This window comes from Oncorhynchus keta, unplaced genomic scaffold (genome assembly GCF_023373465.1).
Source record: "Oncorhynchus keta strain PuntledgeMale-10-30-2019 unplaced genomic scaffold, Oket_V2 Un_contig_7637_pilon_pilon, whole genome shotgun sequence".
Taxonomy (NCBI): Eukaryota; Metazoa; Chordata; class Actinopteri; order Salmoniformes; family Salmonidae; genus Oncorhynchus; species Oncorhynchus keta.
Genome location: NW_026289583.1, coordinates 42,051 through 64,690, shown reverse-complemented (window position 1 = coordinate 64,690; position 22,640 = coordinate 42,051). Strand labels below are relative to the sequence as shown.

At 47.9% G+C, this 22,640-nt stretch overlaps 1 protein-coding gene and 1 pseudogene across 1 annotated transcript; both read left to right on the top strand.

The window, feature by feature from the left end:
• Positions 1–11,153: 11,153 nt before the first annotated feature.
• On the top strand, positions 11,154–12,514 carry LOC127926478 (kelch-like protein 1). The gene has a single exon (XM_052511867.1). The coding sequence runs from the start codon at positions 11,664–11,666 to the stop codon at positions 12,303–12,305; it is 642 nt and encodes a 213-aa protein (XP_052367827.1). The 5' UTR covers positions 11,154–11,663; the 3' UTR covers positions 12,306–12,514.
• Positions 12,515–13,833: 1,319 nt separating this feature from the next.
• LOC127926482 (kelch-like protein 5) overlaps positions 13,834–22,640 on the top strand; it is a 44,250-nt pseudogene continuing 35,443 nt past the window's right edge.

The following is a 22,640-nucleotide window of genomic DNA, read 5'->3' as shown; positions in this document are numbered from 1 at the left end:
GTGTCACACAGCAACCAGCTCACTCCAGAACCCGTCCTCCCGGTGTTACAGACGGGCTTCTCCTCGACGCTCCTGTTGGAGTTCTGTCCCGCAGGGGTCAGCCCGGGGTCGCACTGCGTTGGCACTTCCTGGTCTCCACAGGGGTCAAAGGTCACACAGTGGAAGTTTACCCTCGCTGCAGCAGAGAGAGAGAGAGAGAGAGAGAGAGAGAGAAAAAGAGAGACAGAGACAGAGAGAGAGAGAGAAGAGAGAGAAGAGAGAGAGAGAGAGGTGACTTTCAAGTATCTGGTTGTGTCATATTTCCTGTGTCTAGGTAAAGGGTTTCACAACCCAGTCTTTCTCACACACACACACACACACACACACACACACACACACACACACACACACACACACACACACACACACACACACACACACACACACACACACACACACACACACACACACACACACACACACACACTTTCTGTCACAAACGTCTGTGTCTGTCTGTTACTCTGTCAGATTATTTTGAGGGCACACAGTGTATTGTGAAATCTGTGAATGTATTGTAATGTTTTAAAATGGTATAGACTGTCTTTATTTTGCTGGACCCCAGGAAGAGTAGCTGCTGCCTTGACAGGAACTAATGGGGATCCATAATAAACCCCAGGAAGATTAGCTGCTGCTTTGTCTTGGCAGGAACTAATGGGGATCCATAATAAACCCCAGGAAGAGTAGCTGCTGCCTTGGCAACAGCTAATGGGGATCCAAAATAAACCCCAGGAAGAGTAGCTGCTGCCTTGGCAGGAACTAATGGGGATCCAAAATAAACCCCAGGAAGAGTAGCTGCTGCCTTGGCAGGAACTAATGGGGATCCAAAATAAACCCCAGGAAGAGTAGCTGCTGCCTTGGCAACAGCTAATGGGGATCCAAAATAAACCCCAGGAAGAGTAGCTGTCGCCTTGGCAACAGCTAATGGGGATCCAAAATAAACCCCAGGAAGAGTAGCTGCTGTTTTGGCAACAGCTAATGGGGATCCAAAATAAACCCCAGGAAGAGTAGCTGCTGTTTTGGCAACAGCTAATGGGGATCCAAAATAAACCCCAGGAAGAGTAGCTGCTGCCTTGGCAACAGCTAATGGGGATCCAAAATAAACCCCAGGAAGAGTAGCTGTCGCCTTGGCAACAGCTAATGGGGATCCAAATTAAACCCCAGGAAGAGTAGCTGTCGCCTTGGCAACAGCTAATGGGGATCCAAAATAAACCCCAGGAAGAGTAGCTGCTGTTTTGGCAACAGCTAATGGGGATCCAAAATAAATACAAAAAGAAATACCTCTGTGTGAAGTGAAGAACTCTGGGAGACAGATGATGAAGGCGAGGAGGATGAGGATGAAGAGTTTGATGAGTGCTTCTCTCGTCATGGCACACGGTCAGACAGACACGTGTAGCATTCTGTCTCTCTCTGTCTGTTCCTCCACGAGACAGACAGTTCAGTAGTATACTCTGTCTGTCTCTCTCTCTCTCTCTCGCTATGTCTCTCTCTCTCTCTGTCTGTCTCACACTGTCTCTCTCTCTCTCTCTCTGTCTGTCTCACACTGTCTCTCTCTCTCTGTCTGTCTGTCTCACACTGTCTCTCTCTCTCTCTGTCTGTCTCACACTGTCTCTCTCTCTCTGTCTGTCTCACACTGTCTCTCTCTCTCTCTCTGTCTGTCTCACACTGTCTCTCTCTCTCTGTCTGTCTCACACTGTCTCTCTCTCTCTCTGTCTGTCTCACACTGTCTCTCTCTCTCTGTCTGTCTCACACTGTCTCTCTCTCTCTGTCTGTCTGTCTGTCTGTCTCACACTGTCTCTCTCTCTCTGTCTGTCTCACACTGTCTCTCTCTCTCTCTCTGTCTGTCTCACACTGTCTCTCTCTCTCTGTCTGTCTCACACTGTCTCTCTCTCTCTGTCTGTCTCACACTGTCTCTCTCTCTCTGTCTTCGTCTCTGTCTGTCTGTCTGTCTGTCTCTCTCTGTCTGTCTCTCTCTCTGTCTGTCTCTCTCTCTGTCTGTGTCCCAACTCTCTCTGTCTCGCCTCGTCTATGAACAGAGAAACCAGAGATGTTACACACTGTGGCTCACTCCTCCACTTCCTCTGTCACTTCCTGAAACTGTCTTAGAGAGAGAGAGAAGTGGAAAGCGAGAAGAGCGACAGAGATACAGAGAGTGCGAGAAAGACAGAGAGTTGGAGATAGAAAGAGAGAAATATGATTATTGTGAATTGCTTCTCTCCTGAGGGACTCTGGGTAATGGGGTTTATTTAGTAAGAATGTTCTGTGTTCTAGTTAAGTAATTGCAAATGCTCAACTGTGTATGTCAAATAAAATAAAATATTATTTGTTCCCAAATACAACAGGTGTAGTAGACCTCACAGTGAAATGCTGAATACAACAGGTGTAGGTAGACCTCACAGTGAAATGCTGAATACAACAGGTGTAGTAGACCTCACAGTGAAATGCTGAATACAACATGTGTAGTAGACCTCACAGTGAAATGCTGGATACAACAGGTGTAGTAGACCTGACAGTGAAATGCTGAATACAACAGGTGTAGGTAGACCTCACAGTGAAATGCTGAATACAACAGGTGTAGTAGACCTCACAGTGAAATGCTGAATACAACAGGTGTAGTAGACCTTACAGTGAAATGCTGAATACAACAGGTGTAGGTAGACCTTACAGTGAAATGCTGAATACAACAGGTGTAGTAGACCTCACAGTGAAATGCTGAATACAACAGGTGTAGTAGACCTCACAGTGAAATGCTGAATATAACAGGTGTAGTAGACCTCACAGTGAAATGCTGAATACAACAGGTGTCGTAGACCTCACAGTGAAATGCTGAATATAACAGGTGTAGGTAGACCTCACAGTGAAATGCTGAATATAACAGGTGTAGTAGACCTCACAGTGAAATGCTGAATATAACAGGTGTAGTAGACCTCACAGTGAAATGCTGAATACAACAGGTGTAGGTAGACCTCACAGTGAAATGCTGAATACAACAGGTGTAGTAGACCTCACAGTGAAATGCTGAATACAACAGGTGTAGTAGACCTAAAAGTGAAATGCTGAATACAACAGGTGTAGTAGACCTCACAGTGAAATGCTGAATACAACAGGTGTAGTAGACCTCACAGTGAAATGCAGAATACAACAGGTGTAGTAGACCTTACAGTGAAATGCTGAATACAACAGGTGTAGGTAGACCTCACAGTGAAATGCTGAATACAACAGGTGTAGTAGACCTTACAGTGAAATGCTGTATACACACACACACACACACACACACACACACACACACACACACACACACACACACACACACACACACACACACACACACACACACACACACACACACACACACACACACACACACACACACACACACACACACGTCGTTTCAGACCAGAAAGTGTCTTTTAAAGTCTTATTTTTTTAATCCACATCACAGGTTGCAATTCATGACATTGTCCACAGGATGGCACTGGTGGTCACTTTGGGCTCAGTGGCTCTGTCTCCTCTGTCCCCCCCAAGTCATCTGTCCTTCCTCCCAGAGTGCACTTGTTCTCTTCCCTTCGTGGATTTGACAGTAAGGCCCGTTGGTTTCAGTCCGATCACAGGTTACAGACAGCGAAGCCTCAATGACTATTATAAGAAACTACCTCTAGTCCATCCATCATCACCATTAGATGTGCTCAATCAGGATTGACTGTAAAAAATTACACGTAAAATGTTCCCTCTTAAATAAAATAAAAAAACATATCCCAGATTTTCAACACATGAAATTGGTGATGAATTGACTACGGTTCCAGTATTACCATAGAAACAGACCAATGGGTAACCAATCACCAGGACAGTAACAGACCAATGGACAACCAATCACCAGGACAGTACCAGACCAATGGACAACCAATCACCAGGACAGAAACAGACCAATGGGTAACCAATCACCAGGACAGAAACAGACCAATGGGTAACCAATCACCAGGACAGAATCAGACCAATGGGTAACCAATCACCAGGACAGAATCAGTTACCAGACCAATGGACAACCAATCACCAGGACAGAAACAGAAAAAGACCAATGGGTAACCAATCACCAGGACAGTACCAGACCAATGGGTAACCAATCACCAGGACAGAAACAGTACCAGACCAATGGGTAACCAATCACCAGGACAGAAACAGACCAATGGGCAACCAATCACCAGGACAGAAACAGACCAATGGACAACCAATCACCAGGACAGAAACAGACCAATGGACAACCAATCACCAGGACAGAAACAGACCAATGGACAACCAATCACCAGGACAGAAACAGACCAATGGGTAACCAATCACCAGGACAGAAACAGACCAATGGGTAACCAATCACCAGGACAGAAACAGACCAATGGGTAACCAATCACCAGGACAGAAACAGACCAATGGACAACCAATCACCAGGACAGAAACAGACCAATGGGTAACCAATCACCAGGACAGAAACAGACCAATGGGTAACCAATCACCAGGACAGAAACAGACCAATGGGTAACCAATCACCAGGACAGAAACAGACCAATGGACAACCAATCACCAGGACAGAAACAAACCAATGGGTAACCAATCACCAGGACAGAAACAGACCAATGGGTAACCAATCACCAGGACAGAAACAGTTACCAGACCAATGGGTAACCAATCACCAGGACAGAAACAGACCAATGGACAACCAATCACCAGGACAGAAACAGTTACCAGACCAATGGACAACCAATCACCAGGACAGAAACAGTTACCAGACCAATGGGTAACCAATCACCAGGACAGAAACAGACCAATGGGTAACCAATCACCAGGACAGAAACAGACCAATGGGTAACCAATCACCAGGACAGAAACAGACCAATGGACAACCAATCACCAGGACAGAAACAGACCAATGGACAACCAATCACCAGGACAGAAACAGACCAATGGACAACCAATCACCAGGACAGAAACAAACCAATGGGTAACCAATCACCAGGACAGAAACAGACCAATGGGTAACCAATCACCAGGACAGAAACAGACCAATGGACAACCAATCACCAGGACAGAAACAGACCAATGGACAACCAATCACCAGGACAGAAACAGACCAATGGACAACCAATCACCAGGACAGAAACAAACCAATGGGTAACCAATCACCAGGACAGAAACAGACCAATGGGTAACCAATCACCAGGACAGAAACAGTTACCAGACCAATGGGTAACCAATCACCAGGACAGAAACAGACCAATGGACTACCAATCACCAGGACAGAAACAGTTACCAGACCAATGGGTAACCAATCACCAGGACAGAAACAGTTACCAGACCAATGGACAACCAATCACCAGGACAGAAACAGTTACCAGACCAATGGGTAACCAATCACCAGGACAGAAACAGACCAATGGGTAACCAATCACCAGGACAGAAACAGACCAATGGGTAACCAATCACCAGGACAGAAACAGACCAATGGACAACCAATCACCAGGACAGAAACAGACCAATGGGTAACCAATCACCAGGACAGAAACAGACCAATGGGTAACCAATCACCAGGACAGAAACAGACCAATGGGTAACCAATCACCAGGACAGAAACAGACCAATGGACATCCAATCACCAGGACAGAAACAAACCAATGGGTAACCAATCACCAGGACAGAAACAGACCAATGGGTAACCAATCACCAGGACAGAAACAGTTACCAGACCAATCACCAGGACAGTGGAAACCAATCACCAGGACAGAAACAGACCAATGGAACCAATCACCAGGACAGAAACAGTTACCAGACCAATGGGTAACCACCAATGGACAACCAATCACCAGGACAGAAACAGACCAATGGACAACCAATCACCAGGACAGAAACAGTTACCAGACCAATGGGTAACCAATCACCAGGACAGAAACAGACCAATGGGTAACCAATCACCAGGACAGAAACAGACCAATGGGTAACCAATCACCAGGACAGAAACAGTTACCAGACCAATGGGTAACCAATCACCAGGACAGTAGACCATTTTTCTGCTCTTGATTTGTTATTCTTATTGTTTGGTATTTTCTCAAAACTGCATTGTTGGTTAAAAGTGCTTGTAATTACGCATTTCACCGTAAGGTCTAGCTACACCTGTTGTATTCGGCGCATGTGACAAATACAATTTGATTTGAGGTGCTGGTATTCAGCGTCTTGAGCTTCTACCCAAGTCAAGCACTGGCGATAGAAAATATACTTGAATGAACCTATGGCCGGTTTATGGTTTTGGGATATCGGGCTGTGGACTTGATTGGGTTGGAATGGTTCCGTTCCACACGTTCTGGATTTGCAGCGTAACTTTCCGATGGACCAATCCTGGACAGCCCAGGGACCAGCCAATGGTTATATCAGCATTTATGGGCGTGATGTTTTTTTTTGTTGAATAATTAATGCAAGGCATCATGGGTATATTTGAAAGTGGGTTTTATTTAGTCACCATCTCTAGTATCTCAACTTGCATACAACTTTTACACTGTGTAGTCCTTAAATCAGTACGACATGGTAAAACAAAACAATACAAAAGGCTTAAACGGTCATTTATATATTTGAACGAAGTGCAGTTACCATGACAACCATATAAAACCATTTCACGTACAACTACTTACTGTCTGTTCATCAAACCAGAGAAAGAAATAATAAACTTGACTCTAATATCGTTGCTTATTTAAACTTGCCTCTTAATATATTTGCTTATTTAAAATTGCCTCTTAATATCTTTGCTTATTTAAACTTGCCTCTTAATATATTTGCTTATTTAAACTTGACTCTTAATATCTTTGCTTATTTAAACTTGACTCTAATACCTTTGCTTATTTAAATTCTAATATCTTTGCTTATTTAAACTCTAATATCTTTGCTTATTTAAACTCTATCTTTGCTTATTTAAACTAATATCTTTGCTTATTTAAACTCTAATACCTTTGCTTATTTAAACTCTAATATCTTTGCTTATTTAAGCTAATATCTGTGCTTATTTAAAATCTAATATCTTTGCTTATTTAAACTCTAATATCTTTGCTTATTTAAACTCTAATATCTTTGCTTATTTTAACTCTAATATCTTTGCTTATTTAAACTCTAATATCTTTGCTTATTTAAACTCTAATATCTTTGCTTATTTTAACTCTAATATCTTTGCTTATTTAAACTCTAATATCTTTGCTTATTTAAACCTCTAATATCTTTGCTTATTTAAACTCTATCTTTGCTTATTTAAACTCTAATATCTTTGCTCGTGAAAGTCGACTGTGCCGTCTGCATACGGAAGTCGAGTGAAGGGACACAAGCGTCCGCTGGTCAAGTGCGTCTGTAAATTCACGTGCACCACCGTCAACTAAAGACAACAAAACAGACAGGAAGATGCGATAAAGTTATTCTGACTCTCTACACTAGTAAATAAAAAACAAAAAACTCACAGTGAAAGTGAGCCGATACAAGGTAAGAAACTACTTGTTTTGTTTCGCTAAAGACCACAAGCGTTGCTCGTCTTGTCATATAAAACTCACAAATCACAGTAGTTTTGATGTATAATGATGATGATAGCAGAAGCCCCGTCCGGAGTACCCATAAAGGGGAAATGCTTCGGCCGGTAGGGATGCTTCGAAAGCGGCGTGAAATCAGAGGAGAGCTGGCTGTTCCAACCGGCCTCGGGTCTCCTGTGATTGTTCCTGTGGCGCTTGACTTTCAGGAATTCACAAACTCACTCAAATGTTCTCTCTTTAATAGGCTACTAATTCCAGCGTCTCTGGCAGACTGATTAGTCACATTGATTTATAGTACATTTTAATGAGTCGCTTGTCTGCCTGGTCCAAATCCTACTGAACGCCTCGCTGTGCCATGTATACTCATGATGTGAATGTCTTCTGCTATGCGAACTGGCATAATGTTTATTTATTTTTAATATGTTTTGCTATGTGATGTTGAGCATTAACTCATTTAAAATGCGTTTAAAACAACTGTGATGTCAGAATTAAATGCGTGTAGAGTGTGTGTGTGTGTGTGGGGTTGTAGAGGTGTGTGTGTGTGTGTGTGTGTGTGTGTGGGGGGTGTAGAGTGTGTGTGTGTGGGGTTGTAGAGTGTGTGTGTGTGGTTGTAGAGTGTGTGTGTGTGGTTGTAGAGTGTGTGGTTGTAAATCAGGGGTGGGCAATTCCAGTCCTCGAGGGCCTGATGTGGTTGTAGAGTGTGTGTGGTTGTAGAGTGTGTGTGGTTGTAGAGTGTGTGTGTGTGTGTGTGGTTGTAGAGTGTGTGTGTGTGTGTGTGGTTGTAGAGTGTGTGGTTGTAAATCAGGGGGGGGCAACTCCAGTCCTCGAGGGCCTGATGTGGTTTGTCACTTTTGGTTGTAGAGTGTGTGTGGTTGTAGAGTGTGTGTGTGTGGTTGTAGAGTGTTCTGCTAGTGTGTGTGTGGTTGTAGAGTGTGTGGTTGTAAATCACCAGCAAAAACAGCTGATAAATCACATTGCATCCAAACTGAAGATCAGGAGATTATTGGAGTGTTAGGTGTCATAGTTTTGCCCCAGGTATCAGGACCCTGAGGACTGGAGTTGCCTCGGCCTGTTGTAGTGTGTGTGTGTGTGGTTGTAGTGTGTGTGTGGTTGTAGTGTGTGTGTGTGGTTGTAGTGTGTGTGTGGTTGTAGTGTGTGTGTGGTTGTAGTGTGTGTGTGTGTGGTTGTAGAGTGTGTGGTTGTAGAGTGTGTGTGTGTTGTGTGTGGTTGTAGAGTGTGTGTGTGGTTGTGTGTGGTTGTAGAGTGTGTGTGTGTGTGTGTGTGTGTTGTAGAGTGTGTGGTTGTAGAGTGTGTGTGTGTGTGTGGTTGTAGAGTGTGTGTGTTGTGTGTGTGTGTGTGTGTTGTAGAGTGTGTGTGGTTGTAGAGTGTGTGTGTGTGGGGGGTTGTCCTCTGTATATATCTCTATTAGAGACAGCATTAGACAGTGTGTCTATATCCTACTGTAGTAGAGAGGTCTGTATGTAGACTACATTCTGCTAGGTGTGTCTATATCCTACTGTAGTAGAGGTCTGTTGTATGTAGGGTGTGTCCATTGGGTTATTCAGGAAGGTGACTGGATGGTTGTTGCCCGGAGAGCTGGGAAGAAATGGGATGGTTCCTCGGGGAAGAAATGGGATGGGTCCTCGGAAGAAATGGGATGGGTCCTCGGAAGAAATGGGATGGGTCCTCGGAAGAAATGGGATGGTTCCTCGGAAGAAATGGGATGGTTCCTCGGAAGAAATGGGATGGGTCCTCGGAAGAAATGGGATGGGTCCTCGGAGAAGAAATGGGATGGGTCCTCGGAGAATGAAATGGAATGGTTCCTTGGAGAAGAAATGGGATGGTTCCTCGGAGAAGAAATGGGATGGGTCCTCGGAGAAGAGAGGGAAGAGAAGGGATGTGATCAATCAAATCTATTTATAAAGCCCTTCTTACATCAGCTGATATTGTGCTGTACAGAAACCCAGCCTAAAACCCCAAACAGCAAGCAATGCAGGTGTAGAAGCACAGTGGCTCGGAAAAACTCCCTAGAAAGGCCAGAACCTAGGAAGAAACCTAGAGAGGAACCAGGCTATGAGGGGTGGCCAGTCCTCTTCTGGCTGTGCCTGGTGGAGATTAGAAACCTAGAGAGGAACCAGGCTATGAGGGGTGGCCAGTCCTCTTCTGGCTGTGCCGGGAAGAGAGGAACCAGGCTATGAGGGGTGGCCAGTCCTCTTCTGGCTGTGCCTGGTGGAGATTAGAAACCTAGAGAGGAACCAGGCTATGAGGGGTGGCCAGTCCTCTTCTGGCTGTGCCTGGTGGAGATTATAACAGAACATGGCCAAGATGATTGGTCCTCGGGGATCCACTCAGCCATTAACAATCTCTGGGAATGCTGCAATGCAGATGGAGAGAGGAGAGGTGACCGGAAAGAGGGGTGGATGAGGAACCAGTTCTTCTGTTGGTTCTAAGCACACTTTAGGGTTCCTTTGGTCCCTCTGAGGGTCCGTCTGTAGGGTCCGTCTGTAGGGTCCGTCTGTAGGGTCCCTCTGTAGGGTCAGTTCATTAGATGGAGAGATGTCCATCTCCTCATTGCTCCTAGTTCATTAGATGAGAGAGACGGTGTCCATCTCCTCATTGCTCTCTAGTTCATTAGATGAGAGAGACATCTCCTCATTGCTCTCTAGTTCATTAGATGAATGCTGTCCATCTCCTCATTGCTCTCTAGATTAGATGAGAGAGACGGTGTCCATCCCTCATTGCTCTCTAGTTCATTAGATGAGAGAGAGTCTGTCCATCTCCTCATTGCTCTCTAATTCATTAGATGAGAGAGACTGTGTCCATCTCCTCATTGCTCTCTAATTCATTAGATGAGAGAGACTGTGTCCATCTCCTCATTGCTCTCTAATTCATTAGATGAGAGAGACAGTGTCCATCTCCTCATTGCTCTCTAGTTCATTAGATGAGAGAGACGGTGTCCATCGCCTCATTGCTCTCTAGTTCATTAGATGAGAGAGACAGTGTCCATCTCCTCATTGCTCTCTAATTCATTAGATGAGAGAGACAGTGTCCATCTCCTCATTGCTCTCTAGTTCATTAGATGAGAGAGACAGTGTCCATCTCCTCATTGCTCTCTAGTTCATTAGATGAGAGAGACAGTGTCCATCGCCTCATTGCTCTCTAGTTCATTAGATGAGAGAGACGGTGTCCATCTCCTCATTGCTCTCTAGTTCATTAGATGAGAGAGACGGTGTCCATCGCCTCATTGCTCTCTAGTTCATTAGATGAGAGAGACTGTGTCCATCTCCTCATTGCTCTCTAATTCATTAGATGAGAGAGACAGTGTCCATCTCCTCATTGCTCTCTAATTCATTAGATGAGAGAGACAGTGTCCATCTCCTCATTGCTCTCTAGTTCATTAGATGAGAGAGACGGTGTCCATCTCCTCATTGCTCTCTAGTTCATTAGATGAGAGAGACTGTGTCCATCTCCTCATTGCTCTCTAATTCATTAGATGAGAGAGACAGTGTCCATCTCCTCATTGCTCTCTAATTCATTAGAGAGAATAATGAATGCCTAACACACACAACACACACACACACACACACACACACACACACACACACACCTTATTGTCCTATACCACCAGAATATTCTATTTTCCATATGTGTAAAATGTTGCCTGGTTTGTGCATAAAGCGTTTGACACAATACATTCCCTTTCGTATAGATGAAGAACTGTGTGTGTGTTTTTATGTGGAGGTGGTCATTTTATACACACAGAGATAGTGGCCCAATTACGTGCTCCGTTGTGCCGTTGCAACGTGGAGAGAGAGAGAGGGGGGGGGTGTGTGCGTGTTGTCGGTGAGCACCAGCATAGGAGGGAGAGGAGAAAAGACAACTCCTACACCGTGTTCTTTTGGAAACCGAACGGAGTGCTGTCTCTCTCTCTCTCTCTCTCTTCCTCCGTTCTCTCTCTCCTCCTCCTCCTCAAGCCTCTCTTCCTCAGTTGTAACCGTGGGGTTTCATAGAGAGCTGTAGTACAGTAAGCGACGGTAACTAGGTACGAGCTCCGGGACATTTCTCCCGGTCTCCAGAGCCTGGATGTCAACCAGCGGCTCCTCTTCTCTGCGGAAAGACTTCGATGTGAAGCAGATCCTCCGGAGTCGATGGAGGTGGTTCGGTCACCCGGCTGTTCCCCCGCCCCACAACCCCCCGCTAGGAGACTTCTTTACCGGGAGAGGAGCAGGGGCCAGCCCCGGAGAGTACCAGAGCCCCTCTGTTAGTGTCTGTTCTACCAGTAACGGAACCGGTACAGGAAATAATTGCATAGTAGCAGTTGGAACTAGCGGTAACGGTAGTTGTAGTGGTGATAGTTCATGCAACGCCAATAACTGCAAGTTTACGGATAATTCTGTTGGGAGTCCCACTGATAACCTCCCGGTAACAGCGTTTGCAGCCGCGGCAGCTGGACATTCCTCTTGTCCGCGGTCCTTCAGCCAACCGGAGTGGGTCACCCGGTTGTCTGTCTCTCACTCTCTGCCGGTAACAGACATAGAGCGCCCCGCGGACGGCTCATCGCTCCTCCAACCGGCGGTACCTGAGGCGTCTGTTCCCGTGGCTGAAGAGGAGACGGGACTGACCGGAACCGAGAGTAATAATAACCGCGACGACACTGCCTCCAGCTCCTGCAGGTATGAGGAGAATGAGTTGAGCTTGTTGTCTCCTCTCGGTGCTTTAACGTAGGTCTGTGTTTCAGCTAACTCTTTAGATGCACTATTGTAAAGTGACTGTTCCACTGGATGTCATAAGGTGAATGCACCAATTTGTAAGTCGCTCTGGATAAGAGCGTCTGCTAAATTACTTAAATGTAAATGTAGCCTGCCTACTTTCTGTTAGCCTGCCTACTTTCTGTTAGCCTGCCTACTTTCTGTTAGCCTGCCTACTTTCGGTTAGCCTGCCTACTTTCTGTTAGCTTTCTGCCTACTTTCTGTTAGCCTACCTACTTTCTGTTAGCCTGCCTACTTTCTGTTAGCCTGCCTACTTTCTGTTAGCCTGCCTACTTTCTGTTAGCCTGCCTACTTTCGGTTAGCCTGCCTACTTTCGGTTAGCCTGCTTACTCTGTTAGCCTGCCTACTTTCTGTTAGCCTGCCTACTTTCTGTTAGCCTGCCTACTTTCTGTTAGCCTGCCTACTTTCTGTTAGCCTGCCTACTTTCTGTTAGCCTGCCTACTTTCTGTTAGCCTGCCTACTTTCTGTTAGCCTGCCTACTTTCGGTTAGCCTGCCTACTTTCTGTTAGCCTGCCTACTTTCTGTTAGCTTTCTGTTAGCCTGCCTACTTTCTGTTAGCCTGCCTACTTTCTGTTAGCCTGCCTACTTTCTGTTAGCCTGCCTACTTTCTGTTAGCCTGCCTACTTTCTGTTAGCCTGCCTACTTTCGGTTAGCCTGCCTACTTTCGGTTAGCCTGCCTACTTTCGGTTAGCCTGCCTACTTTCGGTTAGCTTTCTGTTAGCCTGCCTACTTTCTGTTAGCCTGCCTACTTTCTGTTAGCCTGCCTACTTTCTGTTAGCCTGCCTACTTTCTGTTAGCCTGCCTACTTTCTGTTAGCCTGTCTACTTTCTGTTAGCCTGCCTACTTTCTGTTAGCCTGTCTTTCTGTTACTTTCTGTTAGCCTGCCTACTTTCTGTTAGCCTGCCTACTTTCTGTTAGCCTGCCTACTTTCTGTTAGCCTGCCTACTTTCTGTTAGCCTGCCTGCCTACTTTCTGTTAGCCTGCCTACTTTCTGTTAGCTGTTAGCCTGCCTACTTTCTGTTAGCCTGCCTACTTTCTGTTAGCCTGCCTTTCTGCCTGTCTACTTTCTGTTAGCCTGCCTACTTTCTGTTAGCCTGCCTACTTTCTGTTAGCCTGCCCTGCCTACTTTCTGTTAGCTTTCTGTTAGCCTGTCTACTTTCTGTTAGCCTGCCTACTTTCTGTATAGCTTTCTGTATATAGCCTGTTTTTACTGAATGGTCAACTTTCTGTATAGCCTAAGCAGCATTCTGTTAGCATGCCTATTTCTGTTAGCCTGACTACTTTCTGGTCTACCATTAGCTTTCTGTTAGGCCTAGGCTCTCTGTGGGTCCTACTTTCTGTAGCCTGACTACTTTCTGTTAGGCTACTTTCTGTTAGCTTTCTGTTAGCTACCGTTAGCCTGATACTTTCTGGCCTGCCTACTTTCTGTTAGCTTTCTGTTAGCTGCCTGTTAGCCTGTACTTTCTGTACCTCTATAGGTTTTTATGAATGGTCAGTATAGAGGCTTCAACATATGTTGCTCTCTGTGGGTCTACCGTATATAGGAGGCTCGCTGTGGGTCTACCGTATAGGAGGCTCTCTGTGGGTCTACCGTATATAGGAGGCTCTCTGTGGGTCTACCGTATATAGGAGGCTCGCTGTGGGTCTACCGTATATAGGAGGCTCGCTGTGGGTCTACCGTATATAGGAGGCTCGCTGTGGGTCTACCGTATATAGGAGGCTCGCTGTGGGTCTACCGTATATAGGGAGGCTCGCTGTGGGTCTACCGTATATAGGAGGCTCGCTGTGGGTCTACCGTATATAGGAGGCTCTCTGTGGGTCTACCGTATATAGGAGGCTCGCTGTGGGTCTACCGTATATAGGAGGCTCGCTGTGTGTGTACCGTATATAGGAGGCTCGCTGTGGGTCTACCGTATATAGGAGGCTCGCTGTGGGTCTACCGTATATAGGAGGCTCGCTGTGGGTCTACCGTATATAGGAGGCTCTCTGTGGGTCTACCGTATATAGGAGGCTCGCTGTGGGTCTACCGTATATAGGAGGCTCGCTGTGGGTCTACCGTATATAGGAGGCTCGCTGTGGGTCTACCGTATATAGGAGGCTCGCTGTGGGTCTACCGTATATAGGAGGCTCGCTGTGGGTCTACCGTATATAGGAGGCTCGCTGTGGGTCTACCGTATATAGGAGGCTCGCTGTGGGTCTACCGTATATAGGAGGCTCGCTGTGGGTCTACCGTATATAGGAGGCTCGCTGTGGGTCTACCGTATATAGGAGGCTCGCTGTGGGTCTACCGTATATAGGAGGCTCGCTGTGGGTCTACCGTATATAGGAGGCTCGCTGTGGGTCTACCGTATATAGGAGGCTCGCTGTATGTCTACCGTATATAGGAGGCTCGCTGTGGGTCTACCGTATATAGGAGGCTCTCTGTGGGTCTACCGTATATAGGAGGCTCGCTGTGGGTCTACTGTATATAGGAGGCTCGCTGTGGGTCTACCGTATATAGGAGGCTCGCTGTATGTCTACCGTATATAGGAGGCTCGCTGTGGGTCTACCGTATATAGGAGAGCTGTGGGTCTACCGTATATAGGAGGCTCGCTGTGGGTCTACCGCATATAGGAGGCTCTCTGTGGGTCTACCGTATATAGGAGGCTCTCTGTGGGTGTACCCTATATAGGAGGCTCGCTGTGGGTGTACCGTATATAGGAGGCTCTCTGTGGGTCTACCGTATATAGGAGGCTCTCTGTGGGTCTACCGTATATAGGAGGCTCGCTGTATGTGTACCGTATATAGGAGGCTCGCTGTGGGTCTACCGTATATAGGAGGCTCGCTGTGGGTCTACCGTATATAGGAGGCTCGCTGTGGGTCTACCGTATATAGGAGGCTCGCTGTGGGTCTAGTTCAAACCCCCCGAGCTGACAAGGTACAAATCTGTCGTTCTGCCCCTGAACAGGCAGTTAACAACACAGTTCCTAGGCCGTCATTGAAAATAAGAATTTGTTCTTAACTGGGTTAAGTTAAATAAAGGTTTAAAAAAAAACGAGAGAGAGGGGTGAAAAAAAAGAGCTGACAATATCCCTATTTTAAACGTAAATAAGGGTATACTTTTATGACTGCTGAATACCAACTATTAATCTTTTCAAACCCAGAGTCTTTGGAAGAACAGGAAGTTACCAAACCACAGAAGAAGTAAATAATATGGCTAGCTAGCAAACTTGGAAACAATGACCCATTCCTATAAGTGTGTACTATTTTTAAGTAATGATAAATAATACCCGATTTTTTTTTTAAATTGTATTTTTATGACTGTTGCCACCTGTTTTTAAGTTTATTGTGATGGTAATGACGTTTGTTTTATATTATCTTTATTATAGGTCGCTAGCTACCAGGTATCTTCAACCTAGCCTAGCTTTTAGCTAGCTACAGTGGTATTTTCAACCTAGCATAGCTTTTAGCTAGCTACCAGGTATTTTCAACCTAGCCCAGCTTTTAGCTAGCTACCAGGTATCTTCAACCTAGCCTAGCTTTTAGCTAGCTACTGTGGTATTTTCAACCTAGCCTAGCTTTTAGCTAGCTACAGTGGTATTTTCAACCTAGCCTAGCTTTTAGCTAGCGACAGTGGTATCTTCAACCTAGCCTAGCTTTTAGCTAGCTAGAGTGGTACCGTCAACCTAGCCTAGCTTTTAGCTAGCTACAGTGGTACCGTCAACCTAGCCTAGCTTTTAGCTAGCTACAGTGATATTTTCAACCTAGCCTAGCTTTTAGCTAGCTACAGTGGTATCTTCAACCTAGCCTAGCTGTTAGCTAGCTACAGTGGTATTTTCAACCTAGCCTAGCTTTTAGCTAGCTACAGTGGTATCTTCAACCTAGCCTAGCTTTTAGCTAGCTACAGTGGTACCGTCAACCTAGCCTAGCTTTTAGCTAGCTACAGTGATATTTTCAACCTAGCCTAGCTTTTAGCTAGCTACAGTGATATTTTCAACCTAGCCTAGCTTTTAGCTAGCTACAGTGATATTTTCAACCTAGCCTAGCTTTTAGCTAGCTACAGTGGTATCTTCAACCTAGCCTAGCTGTTAGCTAGCTACAGTGGTATCTTCAACCTAGCCTAGCTTTTAGCTAGCTACAGTGGTATTTTCAACCTAGCCCAGCTTTTAGCTAGCTACAGTGGTATTTTCAACCTAGCCTAGCTTTTAACTAGCTACAGTGGTATCTTCAACCTAGCCTAGCTTTTAGCTAGCTACTGTGGTATTTTCAACCTAGCCTAGCTTTTAGCTTGCTACTGTGATATTTTCAACCTAGCCTAGCTTTTAGCTTGCTACAGTGATATTTTCAACCTAGCCTAGCTTTTAGCTAGCTACAGTGGTATCAACCTAGCCTAGCTTTTAGCTTGCTGCTCGGCAGTGGAAGCTCGTTTGACTTTCTATGAAGTTTGAGAAACAAGTTGAAGATAAAGTAATTTCACAAAACATGTTTTATTATCATCTAAAACGATATATATTTATCCTGTCTTGAATGACAAGGTCACATCTGCGTTACAAACACTACACACTTCACTAAGTCTTTTAGCAGACTAAATTGCAGTGTGTGTCATGCTATGGTCTTGGTTGCCATAGACCAAAACACAATCTTGATGTGTACATCGTGTCTTACTCTCGCAGTGAACACTAGTTAAATAAAGTGTGTGTGTGTGTGTGTGTGTGTGTGTGTGTGTGTGTGTGTGTGTGTGTGAGTGATCTCTCTGTGTGTGTGTTTTGTGTGTGTGTGTGTGTGTGTGTGTGTGTGTGTGTGGCTGTGAGTGATCTCTCTGTGTGTGTGAGTGATCTCTCTGTGTGTGTGAGTGATCTCTCTGTGTATGTGTGTAGGACTTCAGTGCAGCGCAACGCTGTCCTCATGTGTCTTTTGGAACCGTGTGTGTCCCCCGACGAGTGTGTACACGGCTCACGCACACGCAGACCTGACCTTCAGCAGGATGGAGACCTACCTCCGAGACCAAGCAGCTGTGTGAAGTCACTCTGGTGGCAGGGGACAGGAGGATACCTGCTCACAGGTAACACACACACACACACACACACACACACACACACACAACACACACACACACACACACACACACACACACACAGTTGAAGAAGGAAGTTTACACACACACACACACACACACACACAGTTGAAGAAGGAAGTTTACATATACTTATGTTGGAGTCATTTAAGTCATGTTTTTCCATCCACTCCAACATAATGTCTCGTTAACAAACTATTGTTTTGGCAAGTCGGTTAGGACATCTACTTTGTGCATGAAACAAACATAGAACTGTTTGGCCACAGTGACCATCGTTATGCTTGTAGGAAAAAGGGGGGAGGCTGCAAGCCGAAGAACACCATCCCAACCCGTGAAGCACGGGGGTGGCAGCATCATGTTGTGGGGGTGCTTTGTTGCAGGAGGGAGACTGGTGCACTTCACAAAATAGATGGCATCACGAGGAAGGAAATTGATGTGGATATATTGAAGCAAACATCTCAAGACATCAGTCAGGAAGTTAAAGCTTGGTTGCAAATGGGTCTTCCAAATGGACAATGACCCCAAGCATACTTCCAAAGTTGTGGCTTAAGGACAACAAAGTCAAGGTATTGGAGTGACCATCACAAAGCCCTGACCTCAGTCACATAGAAAATGTATGGGCAGAACTGAAAGTATGTGCAGCAAGGAGGCCTACAAACCTGACTCCGTTACACCAGCTCTGTCAGGAGGAATTGGCCAAAATTCACCCAACTTATTGTGGAAAGCTTGTGAAAGGCTACCCTAAAACGTTTGACCCAAACAATTTAAAGGCAATGCTAAATACTAATTGAGTGTATGTAACCTTCTGACCCACTGGGTGATGTGATGAAAGAAATAAAAGCTGAAATAAATAATTCTCTACTATTATTCTGACATTTCACATTCTTAAAATAAATTGGTGATCCTAACTGACCTAAGACAGGGAATTTCTCTTAAATGTCAGGAATTGTGAAAAATGAGTTTTCGGTTAGCTCAGTGCTGCCCCCTGTTGACTAGCTCAATGCTGCCCCCTCTCTTTGACTAGCTCAGTGCTGCATCCTCTCGTTGACTAACTCTAGTTTAAGCCTGACTGGAGTACTGCAGACTAGCTCAGTGCTGCCCCCTCTCGTTGACTAGCTCAGTGCTGACCCTCTCTCGTTGACTAGCTCAGTGCTGCCCCCCTCTCGTTGACTAGCTCAGTGCTGCCCCCTCTCGTTGACTAGCTCAGTGCTGCCCCCTCTCGTTGACTAGCTCAGTGCTGCCCCCTCTCGTTGACTAGCTCAGTGCTGCCCCCTCTCGTTGACTAGCTCAGTGCTGCCCCCTCTCGTTGACTAGCTCAGTGCTGCCCCCTCTCGTTGACTAGCTCAGTGCTGCCCCCTCTCGTTGACTAGCTCAGTGCTGCCCCCCTCTCGTTGACTAGCTCAGTGCTGCCCCCTCTCGTTGACTAGCTCAGTGCTGCCCCCTCTCGTTGACTAGCTCAGTGCTGCCCCCTCTCGTTGACTAGCTCAGTGCTGCCCCCTCTCGTTGACTAGCTCAGTGCTGCCTCTTCTCGTTGACTAGCTCAGTGCTGCCCCCTCTTTGACCTCAGTGCTGCCCCCCTCGTTGACTAGCTCAGTGCTGCCCCCTCTCGTTGACTAAACTCAGTGCTGCCCCCTCTCGTTGACTAGCTCAGTGCTGCCCCCTCTCGTTGACTAGCTCAGTGCTGCCCCCTCTCGTTGACTAGCTCAGTGCTGCCCCCTCTCGTTGACTAGCTCAGTGCTGCCCCTTCTCGTTGACTAACTCTTGTAGCTCAGTGCTGCATCCTCTCGTTGACTAACTCAGTGCTGCCCCCTCTCGTTGACTAGCTCAGTGCTGCCCCCTCTCAGTTGACTAGCTCAGTGCTGCCCCCTCTCGTTGACTAGCTCAGTGCTGCATCCTCTCGTTGACTAGCTCAGTGCTGCCCCCTCTCGTTGACTAGCTCAGTGCTGCCCCCTCTCGTTGACTAGCTCAGTGCTGCCCCCTCTCGTTGACTAGCTCAGTGCTGCCCCTCTCGTTGACTAGCTCAGTGCTGCCCCCTCTCGTTGACTAGCTCAATGCTGCCCCCTCTTTGACTAGCTCAGTGCTGCCCCCTCTCGTTGACTAGCTCAGTGCTGCCCCCTCTCGTTGACTAGCTCAGTGCTGCCCCCTCTCGTTGACTAGCTCAGTGCTGCCCCCTCTCGTTGACTAGCTCAGTGCTGCCCCCTCTCGTTGACTAGCTCAGTGCTGACCCCCTCTCGTTGACTAGCTCAGTGCTGCCCCCTCTCGTTGACTAGCTCAGTGCTGCCCCCTCTCGTTGACTAGCTCAGTGCTGCATCCTCTCGTTGACTAGCTCAGTGCTGCATCCTCTCGTTGACTAGCTCAGTGCTGCATCCTCTCGTTGACTAGCTCAGTGCTGCCCCCTCTCGTTGACTAGCTCAGTGCTGCCCCCTCTCGTTGACTAGCTCAGTGCTGCCCCCTCTCGTTGACTAGCTCAGTGCTGCCCCCTCTCGTTGACTAGCTCAGTGCTGCATCCTCTCGTTGACTAGCTCAGTGCAGCCCCCTCTCGTTGACTAGCTCAGTGCTGCCCCCCTCTCGTTGACTAGCTCAGTGCTGCCCCCTCTCGTTGACTAAGCTGACTAGCTCAGTGCTGCCCCCCTCTCGTTGACTAAGTGCTGCCCCCTCTCGTTGACTAGCTCAGTGATGCCCCCTCTCGTTGACTAGTGATGCTCAGTGATGCCCCCTCTCGTTGACTAGCTCAGTGCTGCATCCTCTCGTTGACTAGCTCAGTGCTGAGCTCTCAGTGCTGCATCCTCTCGTTGACTAGCTCAGTGCTGCATCCTCTCGTTGACTAGCTCAGTGCTGACCCCCTCTCGTTGACTAGCTCAGTGCTGACCCCCTCTCGTTGACTAGCTCAGTGCTGACCCCCTCTCAGTTGACTAGCTCAGTGCTGCCCCCTCTCGTTGACTAGCTAGCTCAGTGCTGCCCCCTCTCGTTGACTAGCTCAGTGCTGCCCCCTCTCTCGTTGACTAGCTCAGTGCTGCCCCTCTCGTTGACTCTCGTTGAGCTCAGTGCTGCCCCCTCTCTTTGACTAGCTCAGTGCTGCCCCCTCTCGTTGACTAGCTCAGTGCTGCCCCCTCTCGTTGACTAGCTCAGTGCTGCCCCCTCTCGTTGACTAGCTCAGTGCTGACCCCCTCTCGTTGACTAGCTCAGTGCTGCCCCCTCTCTTTGACTAGCTCAGTGCTGCCCCCCCCCTCTCTTTGACTAGCTCAGTGCTGCCCCCTCTCTTTGACTAGCTCAGTTGACTAGCTCAGTGCTGACTAGCTCAGTGCTGCCCCCTCTCTTTGACTAGCTCAGTGCTGCCCCCTGACTAGCTCAGTGCTGCCCCCTCTCTTTGACTAGCTCAGTGCTGCCCCCTCTCTAGCTCAGTGCTGCCCCCTCTTTGACTAGCTCAGTGCTGCCCCCTCTCTCAGTTGACTAGCTCAGTGCTGCCCCCTCTCGTTGACTAGCTCAGTGCTGCCCCCTCTCTTGACTAGCTCAGTGCTGCCCCCTCTCGTTGACTAGCTCAGTGCTGCCCCCTCTCGTTGACTAGCTCAGTGCTGCCCCCTCGTTGACTAGCTCAGTGCTGCCCCTCTCTTGACTAGCTCAGTGCTGCCCCCTCTCTTTTGACTAGCTCAGTGCTGCCCCCTCTCGTTGACTAGCTCAGTGCTGCCCCTCTCGTTGACTAGCTCAGTGCTGCCCCCTCTCTTTGACTAGCTCAGTGCTGACTTGACTAGCTCAGTGCTGCCCCCTCTCGTTGACTAGCTCAGTGCTGCCCCCTCTCTTGACTAGCTCAGTGCTGCCCCCTCTCGTTGACTAGCTCAGTGCTGCCCCCTCTCTTGACTAGCTCAGTGACTAGCTCAGTGCTGCCCCCTCTCTTTGACTAGCTCAGTGCTGCCCCCTCTCGTTGACTAGCTCAGTGCTGCCCCCTCTCGTTGACTAGCTCAGTGCTGCCCCCTCTCTTTGACTAGCTCAGTGCTGCCCCCTCTCTTTGACTAGCTCAGTGCTGCCCCCTCTCGTTGACTAGCTCAGTGCTGCCCCCTCTCTAGCTTGACTCAGCTGCCCCTCTCTTTGAGTGCTGCCCCCTCTCGTTGACTAGCTCAGTGCTGCCCCCTCTCTAGCTCAGTGCTGCCCCCTCTCGTTGACTAGCTCAGTGCTGCCCCCTCTCTTTGACTAGCTCAGTGCTGCCCCCTCTCGTTGACTAGCTCAGTGCTGCCCCCTCTCTTTGACTAGCTCAGTGCTGCCCCCTCTCGTTGACTAGCTCAGTGCTGCCCCCTCTCGTTGACTAGCTCAGTGCTGCCCCCTCTCGTTGACTAGCTCAGTGCTGCCCCCTCTCGTTGACTAGCTCAGTGCTGCCCCCTCTCGTTGACTAGCTCAGTGCTGCCCCCTCTCGTTGACTAGCTCAGTGCTGCCCCCTCTCGTTGACTAGCTCAGTGCTGCCCCCTCTCGTTGACTAGCTCAGTGCTGCCCCCTCTCGTTGACTAGCTCAGTGCTGCCCCCTCTCGTTGACTAGCTCAGTGCTGCCCCCTCTCGTTGACTAGCTCAGTGCTGCCCCCTCTCGTTGACTAGCTCAGTGCTGCCCCCTCTCGTTGACTAGCTCAGTGCTGCCCCCTCGTCTCGTTGACTAGCTCAGCTCAGTGCTGCCCCCTCTCGTTGACTAGCTCAGTGCTGCCCCTCTCGTTGACTAGCTCAGTGCTGCCCCCTCTCTTTGACTAGCTCAGTGCTGCATCCTCTCGTTGACTGCTCAGTGCTGCCCCCTCTCGTTGAGCTCAGTGCTGCATCCTCTCGTTGACTAGCTCAGTGCTGCATCCTAGCTCAGTGCTGCATCCTCTCTTTGACTAGCTCAGTGCTGACCCCCTCTCGTTGACTAGCTCAGTGCTGACCCCCTCTCGTTGACTAGCTCAGTGCTGCATCCTCTCTTTGACTAGCTCAGTGCTGCCCCCTCTCGTTGACTAGCTCAGTGCTGCCCCCTCTTGTTGACTAGTTAAGTGCTGCATACTCTCTTTGACTAGCTCAGTGCTGCCCCCTCTCGTTGACTAGCTCAGTGCTGCCCCCTCTCGTTGACTAGCTCAGTGCTGCATCCTCTCGTTGACTAGCTCAGTGCTGACCCCCTCTCGTTGACTAGCTCAGTGCTGACCCCTCTCGTTGACTAGCTCAGTGCTGCCCCCTCTCGTTGACTAGCTCAGTGCTGCCCCTCTCGTTGACTAGCTCAGTGCTGCCCCCTCT

Bases quoted from the DNA above. Each gene is read 5' to 3' on its own strand.
- LOC127926478 (XM_052511867.1), top strand. From the start codon at position 11,664: ATGTCAACCAGCGGCTCCTCTTCTCTGCGGAAAGACTTCGATGTGAAG.